The 19,983-nt window shown below is 34.5% G+C and overlaps 1 protein-coding gene across 1 annotated transcript in view; it reads left to right on the top strand.

The window, feature by feature from the left end:
• ASCC3 (activating signal cointegrator 1 complex subunit 3) overlaps window positions 1-19,983 on the top strand; it is a 349,769-nt gene that overhangs the window by 268,158 nt on the left and 61,628 nt on the right. The window contains exons 35-36 of the mRNA XM_055329663.1: window positions 2,664-2,775; window positions 2,971-3,105. Coding sequence (XP_055185638.1) covers window positions 2,664-2,775; window positions 2,971-3,105 — 247 coding nt within the window. The remainder of the gene's footprint in view (window positions 1-2,663; window positions 2,776-2,970; window positions 3,106-19,983) is intronic.

Genomic DNA, 19,983 nt, shown 5'->3' with positions numbered 1-19,983 from the left:
TCATTTACATTTATTTTATTTTACGGTGTCTAATAAATTATATATCTAAGATGTAGCAGATCTTTTATAAAGATTTGACAATGTTTTAAGTAACAGTTCAAATATTAGCATAGAAGAGTAGTACAAATCAGCAAAGTTACAGCACAACAAAAATTATGCATTTTAGTATTTGTGTTGGGTATATAGAAGTTTTTTAATGATTGAGATTTTCCTATTATATTCTTGAGTGAAATATTTAACCTGGCATTTCTATTTTTAAAAGTTATCATTTATATATGCCAGGATTAAATTCTAGATTACCCCCAGATTGCATAAGGATAAAAGTATTGATACTGAATAAATTGAATGTCAAAAAATTGAATTTTTGCATTTCTCTCCTCAGACTTGAAGATATATCTTGAAGTTTAAGTAATTCTGATAAATGTTAATTTTTAACAAGTTAGATTATGTATAATGTACTCATCAAATAATCCCCCCCCCAAAAAAGGTACTCATCAAATAATTAGTTGTAATCTCAGACATAATTTTAGTTGTTTTCTTTTTTGCAATTTATTTTAAATGTATAAGAATATTTACTCTGATTAAGGCTACAAATTAGTCTTAAAAACTTCCCAGGAATTTAGACAAACATTAGAAAAAGTACTAGCCCATCAAAATATACCTTGTAAATACATAAAAATGATTAAAATAAATATTAAGAAAAATTTATAATTTTTGAAGGACAGTTTTTATCATAGATGGTTTTCCATATCATTTGTAAATATACTAAATTTGTTAAAGGAAAAAATGGTAAAATTGTCATTCAGTTATATTTAGTAGGTAATGGCTTATAGTTGGTAGCAGCATCCATGAGATCTTTTTTTCAAATGGCCTAGTAAGTTTCTAGACAAATATGATATTTTAATTTTTTTTGTTTTTCATGACAATGTTATTTTCATAATGTCTTCCTTCTGTAATTTTAATTGCATAAAGAATTTCTTGATTCTTGCATGAGAAATTCAACTACTTATTCAGTTCCTAGGCACAATTTCACTTTTTTTTTCAATTTAGAAATAATTTTATCAACAAAAATTAATACAGCTGAAAATAGTATTGGAAAATTTATAGATTTAGCAAGCCAAAAGAATGTGAAATAAAAAAATAAACACTTCTGTTGTAAGAGGTTTGGCTGATAAATTCCATTTGTTGGAAAAAAATGAAAAACAATAAGTATTACTAATAATTTGGAATGGCTTTAGAGATCTCTTTTATGGGGCATTGAATATCCAGAATTTTTATTTTCACTTTCTACAGCAGAATACATTATTCTAACTATTACTCTTTTTAGTCATTTTTCAGGATAAAGGAAATATTTTCTAATGGTTTCTAATGCTAGTTTTTTCACTTTATATTCCTGGTTAGATAAAAGTTTGTACATTTCATTTAAATTAACAACGGCACTGGTTTCAATACTTATTTATCTGTTCATTTATAAATATTGCTCTATTTTAGTCTGTGACAAGAACTTTTCCAGGAAAGGCAATAACTTCTCTGCAGATTAAGATTAAAAAGTAAACCATTTCTCTTTTTTTCTACTGAAAGTATATTGTGTATATTGTGCCATCTTTAAGTCCTACTTGTAAGTTTAAATAAATGTTTACCACCAAATCTTTCTCTTTGAAGAAAGAAAAAAGGAATCACCACACTGGATGGGCTGTGGTTTCCTTCAGGCCTCTCCCATTTGTGATTGTTAACACTTTCTTCCCAGACTGTGAATATCCCCTTTCTAGTCCTGTGCAGAGGTACAACCCTTGTGCTAGGGTTTCAGTGATGGGTCTGTTCTGAGGTCACTTTACACATCTCTTACTTGATGTGGATGGAGATGGGACGTGTAATTATCTATGCTGACCAGGGTATAGGATTCGCCACAAAGAATTAGAGACCTGCGGTGACATAGGGACAATCTGTCACCCTTTGAACCTGTTCCCAGGCACAGGTTCCTAGCAATCTTAGATATTTGGCAAGACAGTTTTGGAGTTAGAAGGAGGAGCATTCAGGTGAATTGAATGTCCTTCAGCCTTTTACTCAAAATATACAGAGCTGAACCTTTTGTGTCTAGAACCTATGTGTCAATGCTTTATTATTAGTTTGATGATGTCCCTTCAGATATTTAGGGTGACATGTAGTTATTAAGCATTTGGAGAACAATAAATGACTAAATTCCTTAAAAGAATTTATCTACTACCCACATCAATGTTCTTTGAGTTTTATAAAATTACTGAGGATGGGTTTTTATATATAAAAGGGAATTATATGTTTATATTTAATATGCTTCTGTTTCTAAATCTAGTGTATACATTTAGTTTGCTGTAGGTGTATAAAGTAAAGTTATGCCGTTTTAACACTGGAAAGTTAGTATCTTTTTTAATGTGATGCTGAATTTTTATCTACTTAATCTAACACATTCCTAATGTATTGTCATTGTTCATTGGTGTCAACAAATGTTAGGATGGGAATTTTGATCTGTAACATGAAACTGGTAGTTGCAGTTTTTTTACTTCTTTGATTTGCCATAAATGTAATTGTTCTTTGAAATTCTGGAAAGAATAGAATGATAAGAAATTGAAATGCTAATTTTAATAGAAAATATCTTGAAACAAATAATAAACTTGTTTGTTTTCTAGCTACTACAATTTGAGTGATGTGAGCCATGATTCTGTGAACAAATTTCTGTCCAGTCTGGTTGAGAAGTCTCTAGTTGAATTGGAACATTCCTACTGTATTGAAATTGGAGAGGTATGACTCAGTCATATACGTTCCAAGTGAAAAGATTGCCCAGCTTTTTAACAGTAGGGCTTTTGTTCTAATGATAACCAAAAATTTTAACAAAATTATTGCAAAAGCAACCTGCAATAAGAACTATTAATTTTATGAATGCCTGTGCTTCTATTGTACTTTTTATTTGTCATTTTATCTTTCTTTTTGAAATAGGATAATCGGAGCATTGAACCTCTGACATATGGCCGAATTGCTTCTTACTACTATTTGAAGCACCAAACAGTTAAAATGTTCAAAGAGCGTTTGAAACCTGAATGTGGTACCGAAGAATTGCTTTCAATTTTGAGTGTAAGTTTCATGACATTATTGTACTGCTTTTTAATATAAAGAGATTATATCTTATATATTTCATACCTTCTCTTTTAATTTGGGTCTTAAATTGCTGCCAGCCAGTGCCTCTAGAAATTGGGCAGAAACTATTTATAAAGTCTTTTCCTCTGTTAAACAAGATCACTACAGAACAACATATTTGGACCATGTTTCCCACATAATTTATTATCCAAACTTGGATACTTCTGAGAATGGAATGGGTCACTATTAATATGTAAGACAGGATAATAGGTATAAACTGTGCTAGCCTTAGCAGCCAGGTGATCTCCCTATACTTCAATATAATAACTTCTATGAATTATAATTGAAAGCTTTTCTTATTGCTTCTTTTGAGTCAGTCTTGTTGAATCCATGATGTTCCTGAAGTTCCTTTACATAAGGACTTTACATAAGTTATCTTAGAATTAATTAATGCCAAAAAAACTGTTCAACTCTCTCTCCTTTCCCCTTTCCAAAATAAAAATACAACCAGATTTATCACATGGCCAAAAAAAACTATATTTTGTTTAGTTTTGGGTTTTGGCCAAGAAGCTTAGAACTAAATTTTCTATTGAAGTTAAAATTACTATTAGAAGTATTTTCTTCATCTCCCTCTCAGCATACTGTATGTGCATTTTTGTCTTTGTTGAGTTTAAATATAATTTCAATTTTTGTTGAAGTTAAAATTACTATTAGAAGTATTTTCTTCATCTCCCTCCCAGCATACTGTATGTGCATTTTTGTCTTTGTTGAATTTAAAACTTTGCTAGTGCATTAGTCAAGGCATATGTTATAAATGAATACTATATATTATCTTACACCTCAGCTACATTGATGTTATTTTTAAAGAGTTAAGAATCATTGGACTATAAATATCTCTAAGGTCCTTCTCTTAATATGTCCACGATTCTGAGGTAGTTCACTTACTTATTAGCTTTTTTCTTACCTCTTTTGCTTATCATTCTCAATAGGCTTCAATACCTCATTCACAGTTTCCAATTTTTCAGTGTTCTTCCTTTGAGAAACTGGTGTGTAAATTTTGAGTGCAGCCTAGAGCCAACTACAATGCAGTGAGTCAGAATATAATTTATTAATGAATTGATAGATGGATGAATCCTATATTCATCAGTTTTCTGTTGTTTGCTCTCTAGAAAAGAGTACAGAATTGAAGTATATGAGGCAGCTATCAAAATTTTTTTATAAAAGTAAAAATTTATTTCTGAAATGAGTATAAAAAATAAGAATTGCTTTTAGATCGCTAAGAATGAGGTTTTTATTATTTCCTAGTTGGAGATTCATAAAAACAGGATTTGTCTGGATGGAAGACAGGAAAATAATGGTTAATTAATTTGGGCAAGTATCTTAAACTAATATCTGTTAGATTTAAGAATATAATTTTCCTTTCATATTCTCCTCCCTTGATGTATTTATCTAATCTAATATTTAAAAGTATATGCCTACCTTGGAAACACATGTAATAATATTAACTAACACCTTTGAGCACTTTTTATGTGCTAAAACACTGTTCTAGGAACTTTACATCAATAAATTCATTTAATCCTAACAATAACCATTCATTTTATATTGATAACATCCCATTATTATTCCCACTTTACAGGTTAACTAATCTCTCTAAGGTTGCACAGTAAGTGAATACTTTGCAGTCTAGCAGCCAAGTATGAGTTATTTTTTTTTGTATATTTTTTATTGGAGTTCAATTTGCCAACATATAGCATAACACCCAGTGCTCATCCCGTCAAGTGCCCCTTCAGTGCCTGTCACCCAGTCACCCCAACCTCCCGCCCGCCCCCCCTTCAACTACCCCTTGTTCATTCCCAGAGTTGGGAGTCTCTGATGTTTGTCACCCTCTCTGATATTTCCCACTCGTTTTATCTCCGTTCCCCTTTATTCCCTTTCACTATTTTTTTATATTCCCGAATGAATGAGACCATATAATGTTTGTCCTTCTCCAATTGACTTACTTCACTTAGCATAATACCCTCCAGTTCCATCCACATTGAAGCAAATGGTGGGTATTTGTCGTTTCTAATGGCTGAGTAATAGTCCATTGTATACATAGACCACATCTTCTTTATCCATTCATCTTTTGATGGACACGGAGGCTCCTTCCACAGTTTGGCTATTGTGGACATTGCTGCTAGAAACATTGGGGTGCAGGTGCTACGGTGTTTCACTGTATCTGTATCTTTGGGGTAAATCCCCAGCAGTGCAATTACTGGGTCATAGGACAGTTCTATTTTTAACTCTTTGAGGACCCTCCACACAGTTTTCCAGAGTGGCTGCACCAGTTCACACTCCCACCAACAGTGCAAGAGGGTTCCCCTTTCTCCACATCTTCGCCAACATTTGTTGTTTCCTGCCTTGTTAATTTTCCCCATTCTCACTGATGTGAGGTGGTATCTCATTGTGGTTTTGATTTGTATTTCCCTGATGGCAAGTGATGTAGACATTTTCTCATGTGCTTCTTGTCCAAGTTAGTGTCTTCTTTGGTGAAATTTCTGTTCATGTCTTTTGCCCATTTCATGATTGGATTGTTTGTTTCTTTGCTGTTGAGTTTAATAAGTTATTTATAGATCTTGGATACTAGACCTTCATCTGATATGTCATTTGCATATATCTTCTCCCATTCTGTAGGCTGTCTTTTAGTTTTGTTGACCATTTCTTTTGCTGTATAGAAGCTTTTTGTCTTGCAAGTATAAGTTCTTAACCCCTGTCCTGTGCTGCCTCTCTTCTCTCTCTCTCTCTCTCTCTCTCTCTCTCTCTCTCTCTCTCTCTCACACACACACACACACACAGAGATGGAAGATAGTGAGGTGGGAGGTACGTGGTAAAACTGGATGCACATTTTAGATACTAACCCTTTATCAGAAATGTCATTTGCAAATATCTTCTCCCATTCCATACATTGCCTTTTAGTTTTGTTGATTTTTCCTTTGCTGTACAGAAGCTTTTTATCCTGATGAGTACCAGTAGTTCATTTTTGCTTTTGTTCCCCTTACCTCCAGAGATGTGTCTAATAAGAAGTTGCTATGGCTGATCTCAGAGAGGTTGCTGCTTGTGTTCTCCTCTAGAATTTTTATGGTTTCCTGCCTCGTATTTAGGGTTTTTTCCATCCATTTTTAATTTATTTTTGTATATGGCCCAGTTTAATTTTCTGCATGTGGGTAACCAGTTTTCCCAACATGCTTTGTTGAAGGTACCATCTTTTTTCCATCGGATATTCTTTCCTGCTTTGTCAAAGAATAATTGATCGTATATTGTGGGTCCATTTCCAGGTTTTCTGTTCTGTTCCATTGATCTATGTGTCTGCCTTTGTGCCAGTACTATACTGTCTTGATGACTACAGCTTTGTAGTAGAGCTTAAAGTCTAGAACTGTGATGCTTCCAGCTTTGCTTTTCTTTTTCAAGATTGCTTTGGCTATTTGAGATCTTTTGTGGTTCCACACAAATTTTAGGATTGTTTTAGCTCTGTGAAAAAAACTGGTACAATTTTTTTAAAAGATTTTATTTATTTATTCATGAGACACAGAGAGACAGGCAGAGGCATAGGCAGAGGGAGAAGCAGGGTCCTCACAGGGAGCCCAATGTGGGACTACATCCCAGGACCCCAGGATCACACCCTGAGCCGAAGGCAGATGCTCAACTGCTGAGCCCCCCAGGTGTCCCAGTGCTGCTCTTAATATACAAATCCATCCCCCTCACAAAACTGTTGCTGTTTTGATAGGGATTACATTAAATGTGTAGATTGCTTTGGGTCGTGTAGACATTTTAGTAATATTTCTTCTTCCAATCCTTGAAAAAAAAAAAGACAATGCACATTGTTTGTAAACGTTTATGAAAATCATATGCCTATTCCACTCAGTATACCCCTCCATTGCACTAAAAAAGACCCAAAAATATACCTAATACCAAGAGAATTAAACTGTGTCCTCTTCAGTCTTCTCTGAAAAGGCATTGATCAGAACATGAGACCTGTCCCCATCCTTTCAGCAGCCTGTTTCTCTCTACCATTACACTAAAACCAGGTACAATGATCTCATTTAATTTTTATTAAAATAAAGTCAATTCTGGGATCCCTGGGTGGCGCAGCGGTTTGGCGCTTGCCTTTGGCCCAGGGCGCGATCCTGGAGACCCGGCATCGAATCCCACGTCGGGCTCCCGGTGCATGGAGCCTGCTTCTCCCTCTGCCTGTGTCTCTGCCTCTCTCTCTCTATCTCTCTGTGACTATCTTAAATAAATAAAAATTAAAAAAAATTTAAAAAAAAAATAAATAAAGTCAATTCTTGTGATAACAAAACAAATCATCTGCAAAAATGTAAGATAAACTCAGTAGCATATTTGTATAGATATCGTTTGGAGTACCCCTTAATAATTTCCATAGCAACAATGACATAATCTCTTTGTCTTACGGCATTTAGTCCAGGAAACTCAGCCTGTGCTCGATAGCATCTACGTCTGTACTATATCAGTTTTGATTGAAAATACTGGGGCATTAGAACTATAGGACTCCCATTGATAAGGAGATCTGCAGGAACCACTGTTTTGTTCATGTCTTGTGTAGGAATCATTTTCCATTCCCTGGGGAACATGTGTCAGTAACAAAGAAATATTAAATAATAAAGCAAGATTGTATTTGAAGTAATTACAGTGCAATTTCTAGAATTCATTCTTTTGCTGAAAAGTATTTTTTTACTGTTTTCTGTTACCACACTAAAGATTCCTAGATGACTCACATAGCCAAGTTATCTTTATTCTCACCTCCAAAAATGTGTATTAATCACCTTGTTTTGAAACAAGGAGAAAAAAAGCAGCCAGACAGGAGCTATGGAGCACAGGATGATAAACACAACAGGGCAAAGAAAAGTAGTAGGAGTCCTTAAGTATCAAAGGCCTATTTTTGTTATCATTGTTTTTGTTACTATAGTGCTTAATAATATCACATTATACTTTTGAAAAATTCAGTATTAGAACTTATTCACTGCCAGCATCTCCTTTTTTATTTTGTTTTTGATATTTTTTAAATACTTTATTTAAATTCAATTTGCCAATAAGCATCTCCTTTTATAAAGATAGTCAATGATGTTTTTATTTTTTTTTTAAGATTTTATTTATTTATTCATGGGAGACACAGAGAGAGAGAGAGAGAGGCAGAGACACAGGCAGAGGGAGAAGCAGGCTCCATGCAGGGAGCCCGATGTGGGACTGGATCCTGGGTCTCCAGGATCACACCCTGGGCTGAAGGCAGCGCTAAACCACTGAGCCACCCTGGCTGCCCAGTCAGTGATGTTTTTAAAGTCATCTTTAAACTTTTTTATTAATAGATTATTTTTGAAAAGAATTTTTAGTATTCCTGAGATCACAACTGAAAAGCCTCTGTTCTCTTGAGTATTACTGTGAACTTACTCTAATACTTCCATCAGTTAAGTTTTGGCAGTGAATGAAGTTTTCTCACTTTCTTAAACTATATAATGAATTTTTTTTGTTTTGTTTCCTTTGGTATTAATGATAATGTAAAAAGTATGTTCATTAAGATTTTCTTGGTTCTCTATGTTGCAGTGTGATTTATTTTACTTGGCACAGAGGAGAAAAAACTAGGAGGTAACCAACCATAGAAAGAAAAAAGAATATTAAGACATTGACTCAGTTGCACCAGGCATTTAAAAATACATAAATACAAATTGAACACCAATAAAAAATAAATTTATTATTAAAAAAATAAATAAAAATAAAAATACATAAATACATACAAAAATACATAAAAATACATACACGGTATTATTTCTCTGCATTTAACATCAAACATAGTCTCAAATGATGATCTGTTGATTTTATGTATTCATAACTGATAATTGATAATTGTTTTTAGACCTTTTTTCCTTTAGAGCAGATATGTATTTTGAATCCCAAAGTTAGCTGTACAGTTGTTTTTCCTTTATTTAATTAAAATTGGAATTCCTACTTTTAGTCATTTTGTATGTCACTACCAACTTTTCTGAATTTCTTTTTAAGTAAGGATGCAACTTTACTGCCTTTATAATATTTACAGAAAGTATATTATCTTTCAAAAATAAAAGGGCAACTTTTTAATCAGATCAGTTCATGACATGCTTCCTTTACAGTGTTTTTGGCACTGCAGACTTCCCTCTTCCAGTGTTCATAGGAAAAGATTGTCAGATTTGATTTTTAAAAAAATGCATTAAGTCATTTATACCCTATCTTCTGAATTCTGTTCTTTTTCTTCCATCAGTAGAATGGTTGAGGTCCAACTGGTATTTTACAGAATGGTATTATATTGACAATATAAACAGGAAATTTCTGAGTCTTAAGACATAAATATCTGGGGCACCTGGGTGGCTCAGTCAGTTAAGCATCTGCCTTTAGCTCAGGTCATGATCCCAGGGTCCTGGTATCAAACCCCAGAGTCTGGCTCCCTGTTCAGCAGAGTCTGCTTCTCCCTCTCCCTATGCCCCTTCCTACATACCCCCGCTTGTATGTGCTTTCTCTCTCTTAAACAAATAAAATCGTTAAAAGAAAAAGAAAAATATCTTTTTAAAAAGAAAAAGAAATATCTTAAGTATATATAAAACACATAATTTATATTTATTCTTCGTATGTTGCTCTCTACATTGGTCTATATTAAATCCTATCCACTGTATTTCTACCCACAGACCATGTACTGATTCTTGTAAAAAAAAAATATATATTTGTTTTTTACCTATAATGTGTGAGGTTCTCTGTAGGGGCAGGAGATAGAATAGTGAACATTACTGACAAAAACATGTGAGAGAGTGAGTGTGGCACACATATGCCAAAAATATATAGATTCAAATAGGGCTGGAAGCAATTTATTCATGATAAAACTACTGAGGAACTGCAAGACAAGGTGGAACTGTGCCTGTCATATTTGCTGGGACATATGGTGATCATTCCTTTACAGACCAGGGAAAGTGGGGATTAAGATTAGACCTGTGTGGCATTTACATGAGTTTCTCTTGGAATATTTTCATTATTCCAAATAACATGAGGAGCTTTGTTTTTTTAAACATGGCATTGTGTTAAACTTCCAGGTACTAATTCTTATTGGTAATTACTCCATTAAATCTTAATTTTGGTCAACACTGAAAAAGAAAATACACTTCCACTAATTTTTTTTTTTTAGTAACACTTCTTTTGAGACTTCCATTTCTAGTCACTCATTTTCCTAAGAAACTCAACTATTTCTAGCTCATGTTTTCAAATGTCTTGTCTTTAAATGATAAATACTCTATTCTAGTTGTACTGAGACTGTTTCTTTTCACCAATCTTATTCTATAATAGCAATTCATTTATTTAAATTTTGTCTTTCCAGTACATCCATTAAAAAATAATACTATCTTTAATTAAGTATCTACTACATGCCACACATTCTACATAATTTGTAATCATCAAACAGTGCTTCATGGTAAACATTAATATACAGATCATGAAATTTCCAACTGTAAAAAATTTTTAAATCATGAAATTATAATGCTTTTAAAAGTATATACTTTTAAAAAGTCAATTAAGAAGCAGAATTACTTTTAAAATTATGTGTGGTTTTACAACTTAGAATTATATGTGTTAAATGCAGATGTTAAGTACTATGACAGAATTATTTCAATATTTCTTATTGAAAACATATTTTAAGTGTTAAATGATATGATGCTATTTGGAAAGTTTAGATATAAGAACTCTTGCCAAGTTTTCTTTTAACACCATGAATTAATAAGCTTCATAATTAAGGCAGCTGCTTCACACTTCTATTGTTAACCAGTGACATTACATCTGTCTTGCTCCATTGATGCCCTCCTCCTACTTATTGAAGCATTTAGCAGTTTTGGCAACAGGGATTACATGGCATGGAGTAAGTAGTCTAATTAGATATAAGTGAAAATCCTGAGGGAAAAGGACATTTAAAAAGTAATTTAAAGAATCTCTTAATGATGTTGGCACTGAAAGCCCAAGTCTAGAGTAGAAAGTGCCTGCCATCATGGCAAACAAGGATCATGATTTGATATGTTCAGTGAACTTTTAGAAGGTAACCTATTTTAAAACCATAATAGAAATGAAAAGATTTCAAAGTTAGGGAAAATTTATTTGAACAGATTTACAAATATGCTTGCTATAGTACTAATAGCTTTGAAAGAAAACAGAATATGTCCCAAATGTATTCTGTCTCTAGAATCTTCAATAAATTTTTTAAAAAGATATACTCAGTTGTTATGGTTTTTGTGGCTACACAGAAACATGAGATTATATATCAAATATCCAATCTGAAAAGTTGTGAAATTCTTATTTTTTCACAAAGCCTTGGATATTGACTAAAAGTATGGGTTTCATATGTTAATATAAAATAGAACCATTCCAAATTTAGAAAAGTACCAGAGCAATAAGATTTTTATATATCAATAAATTTCCAGGTTTGGCAGTTCTCTGTACTGCTTTCTTTAAAAGCATACAGATTCTTTGCTCTGCCCATATATAGAACATTTTCAATAATAGAGCATTTCTAATGGTTGAATTTTGTCCTGTTTGGGCATAACTACAAATCTTTTGATAGAAAATTGCAAATATATCTTTCTCAAACATGAGATTGGAAGAATAAGCAAATTTGTTTTAAAAAGAGACAAATTTAAAACAAAACAAATAAAAAGGACAAGCCAGATACAAATAGCATCAGTAGGGGACCCAGCATGGAAAATTAAAGAGTTCATTAAAGGAAGAATGAAAGGAAGGAGAGGTTAACTGAGTAACAGTGAACACCACCAACCTCATGGCCTTCCATTTCCAAATAACCTCCTGACAATTGCAGGATCCCATCTGCTACTCTTTATCTTCCTGGTGGTGAAACCTAATGGGATATCTTCCAGGGTTTGTGAGAAGAGCTTCCCTAACCCTCAGGCTGGGGAGCTGCCTGGCATCTTTTAGAGAGGCACAGATGGCAAATGTCTTGAAAAAAAGTTCTTTCTACTTCTCTTGGTCTCTTTCCCTTGAGACTTTCCCTCTTCTCCAGTATTTCTCAGCTTCCTCCTAGCTTTCTGTACATATGAGCTCTCTTCAGCCAGAGAGAAGTGAAATATTTTCCTGGCAAAAGACCTTGGTCTCAGATGTATCTGTTGTGCCTTAATAGATTATGTCAAGATTTTTAAGCTGATATGTTCTGATAAGCATAAAACGTATTTGAGATGTTACCTGAAATTTGTTCTGTTTAAATTTTTTATTTTTTATTTTTTTGGCTTCCTGAATAATGTGCCACAGAATGACAACTGGCAATTATTAGGATTCTAATGGTCTGTGACTAAGTAGAGTGTTAGTTATGAAATGATTTTAAATATCAAAATATGGATAGCTTTGATATTTCTTTATCACCTAGTTTAACTTTCTCATTTTTTTCAAAGAACAAAGACTCATTTTTGCCAAAGATGACACAATCTGTATGGAAAAATAATATTAAAAACTCAACTCTCAGGGAAAGGGCAAAGTTTGAATTAGAATTCATATTTCCCAGCAACCTTTTAAATACCTTTTCTCCCTTTACCATTTTATACTCTTCCTTTTGCTCTTCTTGCATCTTATTTTGCCCTTTTATTTAAACTTACAAAGCACAAGGTACATAAAATATACCATTAACCTTCTCAGGCTAAGCTATCTATAAAAAATATTTTTGGCTTGTCAACATTTATAAGATTTGCTAAGTGTTCTATCCAATACTCAGCGTACTTTGGGGAATACCAAGGAAATAGAACACCCATATCTTTTAAGGAGATTTGTCCTAGAGCCCAAAGATGCTAATAAAAACAAGGGATAGGCTTGTGCTGAATACATGTCTCTTGGCTATTGCTTTGTCTCTGCATTAGAAGCATTCAGTCCTACTAATGGCGTTCAGAGCAGAAGAGTTGCAGGCATTGTTCTCCCCAAAAGTCAAGAGTTACCAGCCTGTCCTATGCGAAAGAGGCATGTAAGTTACAGGGGTCATATAAGTATTTGCAAAGGGAGTCTACATTTAGACATTTATTAATTACAAGTATAATCTAAATGGTGTCATATAAATTATGTTCATTAAACTCCAGGGTGGTTTACTTTTCAGCAAACACCTTTGATGAATCATTTAGAAAAGGAAATCATCAATTTAGTTTTGAAAATAATTTATCACTGATATCTCTGCTTAACTTAATGACATCAGATTTCATAGCTATTTAGAATCCCCAATATAGAAGGACCTGGTGGCTCAGTGGGTTAAGCATCCAACTCTTGATTTTGACTCAGGTAATAGGTTCCACACTCAGCATAGGAGTCTGCTTGAGATTTTTTCTCTCTCCCTCTCTCTCTGCCCCTCCCCATATGTACATGTGCTCTCCCTCTCTCCAAAATAAATAAATCTATTTTTAATTAAAAGAAAAGAATTATTGATACACATTCAGTCATATTGGGGAAATAAAAATAACATCAAAGATTATGATATTGCTGAAATAAAATCTCTTCCCTAAATTGTAGCCATTTGTCACTTCACTCTATGAGTAAGTAGAGCATTGTTTAAACTTTAAAAATGAGTGGAAAATAAAAGGAAACTTTAACATTGGGTAAAATATTTTAAAATGTAGTTTTTGTATGCCAGAAATTGGTTTCTGCTGAAATGTTTCTAATTTTATCCCAATAAAGTTAAGTGTTCTAAAATTATTGTTAGGGTCCTTTTGGTCCAGCAAATTGAACAGTTCAGAAATCATGGTAGCTCCTTCTTAGTTAATAATGGTGATCAGAAATGTTCCAAAAGGCTCATGTCATGGTTCCTGTCCTAAATATATTCCCAGTACATATAATGCCAAAACATTGTTTAAGCTAAAAATATATCATCCTGCCTTTTACTCTCACAGAACTACCAAGTAGGTAAATTAAAGTGTGATTATTCCCAATACTTAAAGCCAACTCAATGTATTTCTGCATCACTTTTGTATAACAGAGCAAAAGAAAAACTAAACATCCTAATTTCATTTCCTACCCCCAGATGGTATAAGTGGAGTCTACAATATTACATTATTTTAGAAACATAGAATTTTAAAAGGAAAAATAATTATAGACAGACTTGCTACTAAGGGACATACTAGACTTTTAGATTAACTAATATGCCAGGCTTTTTCTTTTTATGTAATAATGTAGAAAAACAGTAGAATCCCCTATGTGCCTAAAAATATATATATTTTTTAAAACTGTTAATATAGTTTAGGATCAAACTTTTGTAAATTCTCTACTGTAAAAAATTCAAATTAAGGTGTATCTTAATATGTATTTAAAAATAAGTCATTATCTTAAAAGCCATCTATGAAAAGCCCACAGCAAATATCATTCTCAATGGGGAAGCACTGGGAGCCTTTCCCCTAAGATCAGGAACAAGACAGGGATGTCCACTCTCACCACTGCTATTCAACATAGTACTGGAAGTCCTAGCCTCAGCAATCAGACAACAAAAAGACATTAAAGGCATTCAAATTGGCAAAGAATAGTCAAACTCTCCCTCTTCGCCGATGACATGATACTCTACATAGAAAACCCAAAAGCCTCCACCCCAAGATTGCTAGAACTCATACAGCAATTTGGTAGCGTGGCAGGATACAAAATCAATGCCCAGAAATCAATGGCATTTCTATACACTAACAATGAGACTGAAGAAAGAGAAATTAAGGAGTCAATCCCGTTTACAGTTGCACCCAAAAGCATAAGATACCTAGGAATAAACCTAACCAAAGAGGTAAGGGATCTATACCCTAAAAACTATAGAACACTTCTGAAAGAAATTGAGGAAGACACAAAGAGATGGAAAAATATTCCATGCTCATGGATTGGCAGAATTAATATTGTGAAAATGTCAATGTTACCCAGGGCAATGTACACGTTTAATGCAATCCCTATCAAAATACCATGGACTTTCTTCAGAGAGTTAGAACAAATTATTTTAAGATTTGTGTGGAATCAGAAAAGAGCCCGAATAGCCAGGGGAATTTTAAAAAAGAAAACCATAGCTGGGGGCATCACAATGCCAGATTTCAGGTTGTACTACAAAGCTGTGGTCATCAAGACAGTGTGGTACTGGCACAAAAACAGACACATAGATCAATGGAACAGAATAGAGAACCCAGAAGTGGACCCTGAACTTTATGGTCAACTAATATTCGATAAAGGAGGAAAGACTATCCACTGGAAGAAAGACAGTCTCTTCAATAAATGGTGCTGGGAAAATTGGACATCCACATGCAGAAGAATGAAACTAGACCACTCTCATGCACCATACACAAAGATAAACTCAAAATGGATGAAAGATCTAAATGTGAGACAAGATTCCATCAAAATCCTAGAGGAGAACACAGGCAACACCCTTTTTGAACTTGGCCACAGTAACTTCTTGAAAGATACATCCACGAAGGCAAAAGAAACAAAAGCAAAAATGAACTATTGGGACTTCATCAAGATAAGAAGCTTTTGCACAGCAAAGGATACAGTCAACAAAACTAAGACAACCTACAGAATGGGAGAAGATATTTGCAAATGACATATCAGATAAAGGGCTAGTTTCCAAAATCTATAAAGAACTTATTAAACTCAACACCAAAGAAACAAACAATCCAATCATGAAGAGAAATCTCACATAGGAACATAGACATGGCCAACATGCACATGAGAAAATGCTCCGCATCACTTGCCATCAGGGAAATACAAATCCAAACCACAATGAGATACCACCTCACACCAGTGAGAATGGGGAAAATTAACAAGGCAGGAAACAACAAATGTTGGAGAGGATGCAGAGAAAAGGGAACCCTCTTACACTGTTGGTGGGAATGTGAACTGGTGCAGCCACTCTGGAAAACTGTGTGGAGGTTCCTCAAAGAGTTAAAAATAGACCTGCCCTACGACCCAGCAATTGCACTGTTAGGGATTTACCCCAAAGATTCAGATGCAATGAAACGCCGGGACACCTGCACCCCATGTTTCTAGCAGCCATGTCCACAATAGCCAAACTGTGGAAGGAGCCTCGGTGTCCATCGAAAGATGAATGGATAAAGAAGATGTGGTTTATGCATATAATGGAATATTACTCAGCCATTAGAAACGACAAATACCCACCATTTGCTTCAACGTGGATGGAACTGGAGAGCATTATGCTGAGTGAAGTAAGTCAATCGGAGAAGGACAAACAGGGTATGTTCTCATTCATTTGGGGAATATAAATAATAGTGAAAGGGGATATAAGGGAAGGGAGAAGAAATGTGTGGGAAATATCAGAAAGGGAGACAGAATATAAAGACTCCTAACTCTGGGAAACGAACTAGGGGTGGTGGAAGGGGAGGAGGGCGGGGGATGGGGGTGAATGGGTGACGGGCACTGAGGGGGACACTTGACGGGATGAGCACTGGGTGTTATTCTGTATGTTGGTAAATTGAACACCAATAAAAAATTAATTTATTAAAAAAATTTAAAAAAATAAATAAAAATAAAAATAAGTCATTATATGTCGCCATCTCCCTGGTTTATTAAATAAATATATATTTTTATATTTATATAATATGTATTTATATATTTTATATAGCAGTGTAATTATATAAATATTTTTATATTTAATTAAATATTTATATAAAATTAAAATATTTATTACATACAGACTGTGCTTCAGGCACGGAGAATATAGCAGCAGACTAGGCTAATGAAGTTCCAGTACTCATGGACCTTATATTCATAGTGGGGCTGGTAAACAAACAAGTAAATAAACATGTAATATAACAAAGTGGATATAAATAAGAATTTTTTAAAACCAGGCAAATGTCTACAGATAAGTAGAGGAGACTGTTCTAGCTAGGACAGTTAAAACTTTTCTGCAGAGATATCTGAACAGAGAACTGAGAGACATGAAGGACCAACTCATGAGAAAGCCTCTGGGAAGAAAGTCTGGGCAGAAGGAAAAGCATATGCAAAGGCCATGAAGCAGGAATTACTTATCAGGTTCAAAGAATAGCAGGGAAGCCAGTGTGGCTAGAGCAGAACAGACTTTGGGAGGACATGGTATATAGGGGCTAGGTCATCTGTAGTCTTGCTAGGGAGTTTAGATTTTGTCCTAAGTGTTCAGTGAAGCCACTGGAGGAGTTTTGATCAAAAGAGTGCTATGATATTATTTGTTCTGAAAAGACTACTCTAGTTCCTTAGTAGAGAAATGATTGTTACAAAAAAGCCAAGATGAGAGAAAATGGCTTGGATACAATGGCCAGAAGTTGAAATGATGAGTAGTAGTTATATTTGGTATGTTTTGAAGATAGAACCAACAGGAATTGATGGATTAATTATAAGTAAACAGAAGAAATAAAGACAATACTAGGTTTTTGTCCTAAACAACTTGGTGAAGAGAATACCATTTACTGAGGTGAAGAAGACTAAGCGGAGTCTGTGTTTATTTGGGGGCACTTGGTAATTGGCATATGGATGGGATTCAAAATTTCAGTCATGTGGTTGGTTGAGATTATCTGGGTGGAATGAGTATTGAAAAGAAGTCTGTGGAGCTAGAGAGTATAATACTAAGTAAAATAAGTCAATAGCAGAGAAAAACAAATACCATATGATCTCAGTCATGTGAAATTTAAAAAACAAAATAAAGGGGAAAAACGAGACACCAAGAAATAGACTCTTTAACTATCGAGGACAAACTGACAAAGGCAGGTGGGTAAAGGGATGGGTGAAATAGGTGATGGGGATGAAGGAGTACACTTGTGAGGAGTACCAGGATGATGTAGGAAAGTGTTGAATCACTGTGCTGTATGCACGAAACTGAAAACAACACTGTATGTTAACTATACTAGAATTAAAATTAAAAACAAAAAAGAAAAGAGGTCTGAGGATTGAGCTTTGGGAACTTAGCATGTTGAGGTTGAGGAGAAAGAGGAGAACTTGTGTCAGCAAAGAAAACTGAGAATGAGGGATGACAAGTGGAAGGAAAACTTCCAGGAGAGTGTACTGCCCTGGAAGCCATGGGGGGAAGAATATCTCAAGAAGGGGATGGTGATTAATTGAGTTAAAGATTGTTGATACAGAAAGGATGAAAGCTAAGATTGCTCATTTGACTTGATAAGATTAAGATCCTAGATGTCTTTAATGAGTAGTTTCAGCAGAGTAATAGAAGACAAGAGCCTTATTTTATTTGAAAGGACTTAAGAGAGACTGAGTTTTAAGAAAGTAGGGATAGGGGATCCCTGGATGGCTCAGCGGTTTGGTGCCTGCCTTCGGCGTGGTCCTGGAGTCCTGGGATCAAGTCCCACGTCAGGCTCCTTGCGTGGAGCCTGCCTCTCCGTCTGCCTGTGTCTCTGCCTCTCCCTCTCTCTCTCTCTGTCTCTCATGAATAAATAAAATCTTTAAAATAAAAAAATTTAAGGAAGTAGGGATAATAGTAATATAGCTAATTCTTACCTGGAGCTGGGGGGAGTATATAAAATCAATATCCTTTTTTTAAATTTAAGAAATAGTATATTTATGTGCAGATAAAAATGATCTTATAGTGATGTAAAAAAAAAAGTTACAGGAAAGAGCAAAATTCTTAAGAAGACAAAAGGGAACTAGGAATTAACCCATAAGTGGAAAAATTGGCCTTAGGTAGAGCAAATTAATCCATTGTAACAAGAGAAAAGATAGAGTATTGAAGTATAGATGCAAGGAGGTTAGTAGGTGGTAGGATAATGAGGAAATCCATTTGTGTTTGCTTTAATTTTTTTTAAACTAAGAAGCAAGGTCATCAGCTGAAATTGAGGAGGTGAGGTAAGACCTGTGAATGTGGGCAAAGGCCATTAATAGACTAAGGAGCCATAGTGTGGTGGAGTGAATATGGCATTCACATTTAGGAAACATGGGTTCAAATCTCAGCATGGCCATTTTAATCTCTTTGTGTAAGTGGCAGGTCATTTAATCCCTTAACCTCAGTTTCCTCATTCATTAAAAAATGTGCAAACATACCTGCCCTACTTAACCATCACAGCATTGCTGTGAAGATCTAATAAGGTAAAAGATACATGTTCAAACATATCTGACCTTGATCCAGGTAGATTTTTTTTTCGTTTGGTGCTGTTTTAGTTTATGATTCTTACTTGTTTTTGTTTTGCTTTTGTTTTGCATTCAAAACTATCATACTCTAGATACCTTTACATGTTTTAAGGGTTCAGAACACTTGGTCTCTCTCTATCAGAAGGGCTGGCCGTACTGGATTCACTAAGGAACCTTTTATTTTGTTATTCATATTTGGAGGAATAAAGAAGAATACAGAGTCTTATTTCTCTTATGATCCTGGGTACAGCTTTGCCCTTAATCTACCATATAGTTAGTTTTATCTTTGCTTATTTAAGAGAACATATGGTAACTTCATTTGTGAGATGTTGGTTTCCTTGATGGCAGTGTCATTTTCTGAGTTTGCTCTTGCCCCTACTCCCCTACTCCCTTGGTCCCTCTTCCTTTCTCTCCAGGTTAATACTTTACTAGAAGGCCGTGGCTTTGGGTTTTAGTGTACCACAGGGGAGTGACAAACTCTGTAAAAGTAATGATTCCCCACTGCCACATCATCCTACTTCCAAATAAAAAAAGCACTAGGATTCTTTAATGAGACATTACCCTGGCTTCCAGACCAAAGTCTGTGTTGCTAAGAGTGCTCATCTATTTATAGTTGTTAAAAACCACTTAGTAATTAAAAGAATTCATAAAGTAATTATGACTTGTGATAGTGATTATGGCTGGGTGATTACTCCTTCACTAAGATGCTTTGCAAATGGATTAGCACTTCTTTGAATTAGAAACTTGGGC

This window comes from Nyctereutes procyonoides, unplaced genomic scaffold (genome assembly GCF_905146905.1).
Source record: "Nyctereutes procyonoides isolate TBG_1078 unplaced genomic scaffold, NYPRO_anot_genome, whole genome shotgun sequence".
NCBI classification, from domain to species: domain Eukaryota; kingdom Metazoa; phylum Chordata; class Mammalia; order Carnivora; family Canidae; genus Nyctereutes; species Nyctereutes procyonoides.
This window is presented reverse-complemented; position numbering and strand designations above follow the sequence as displayed.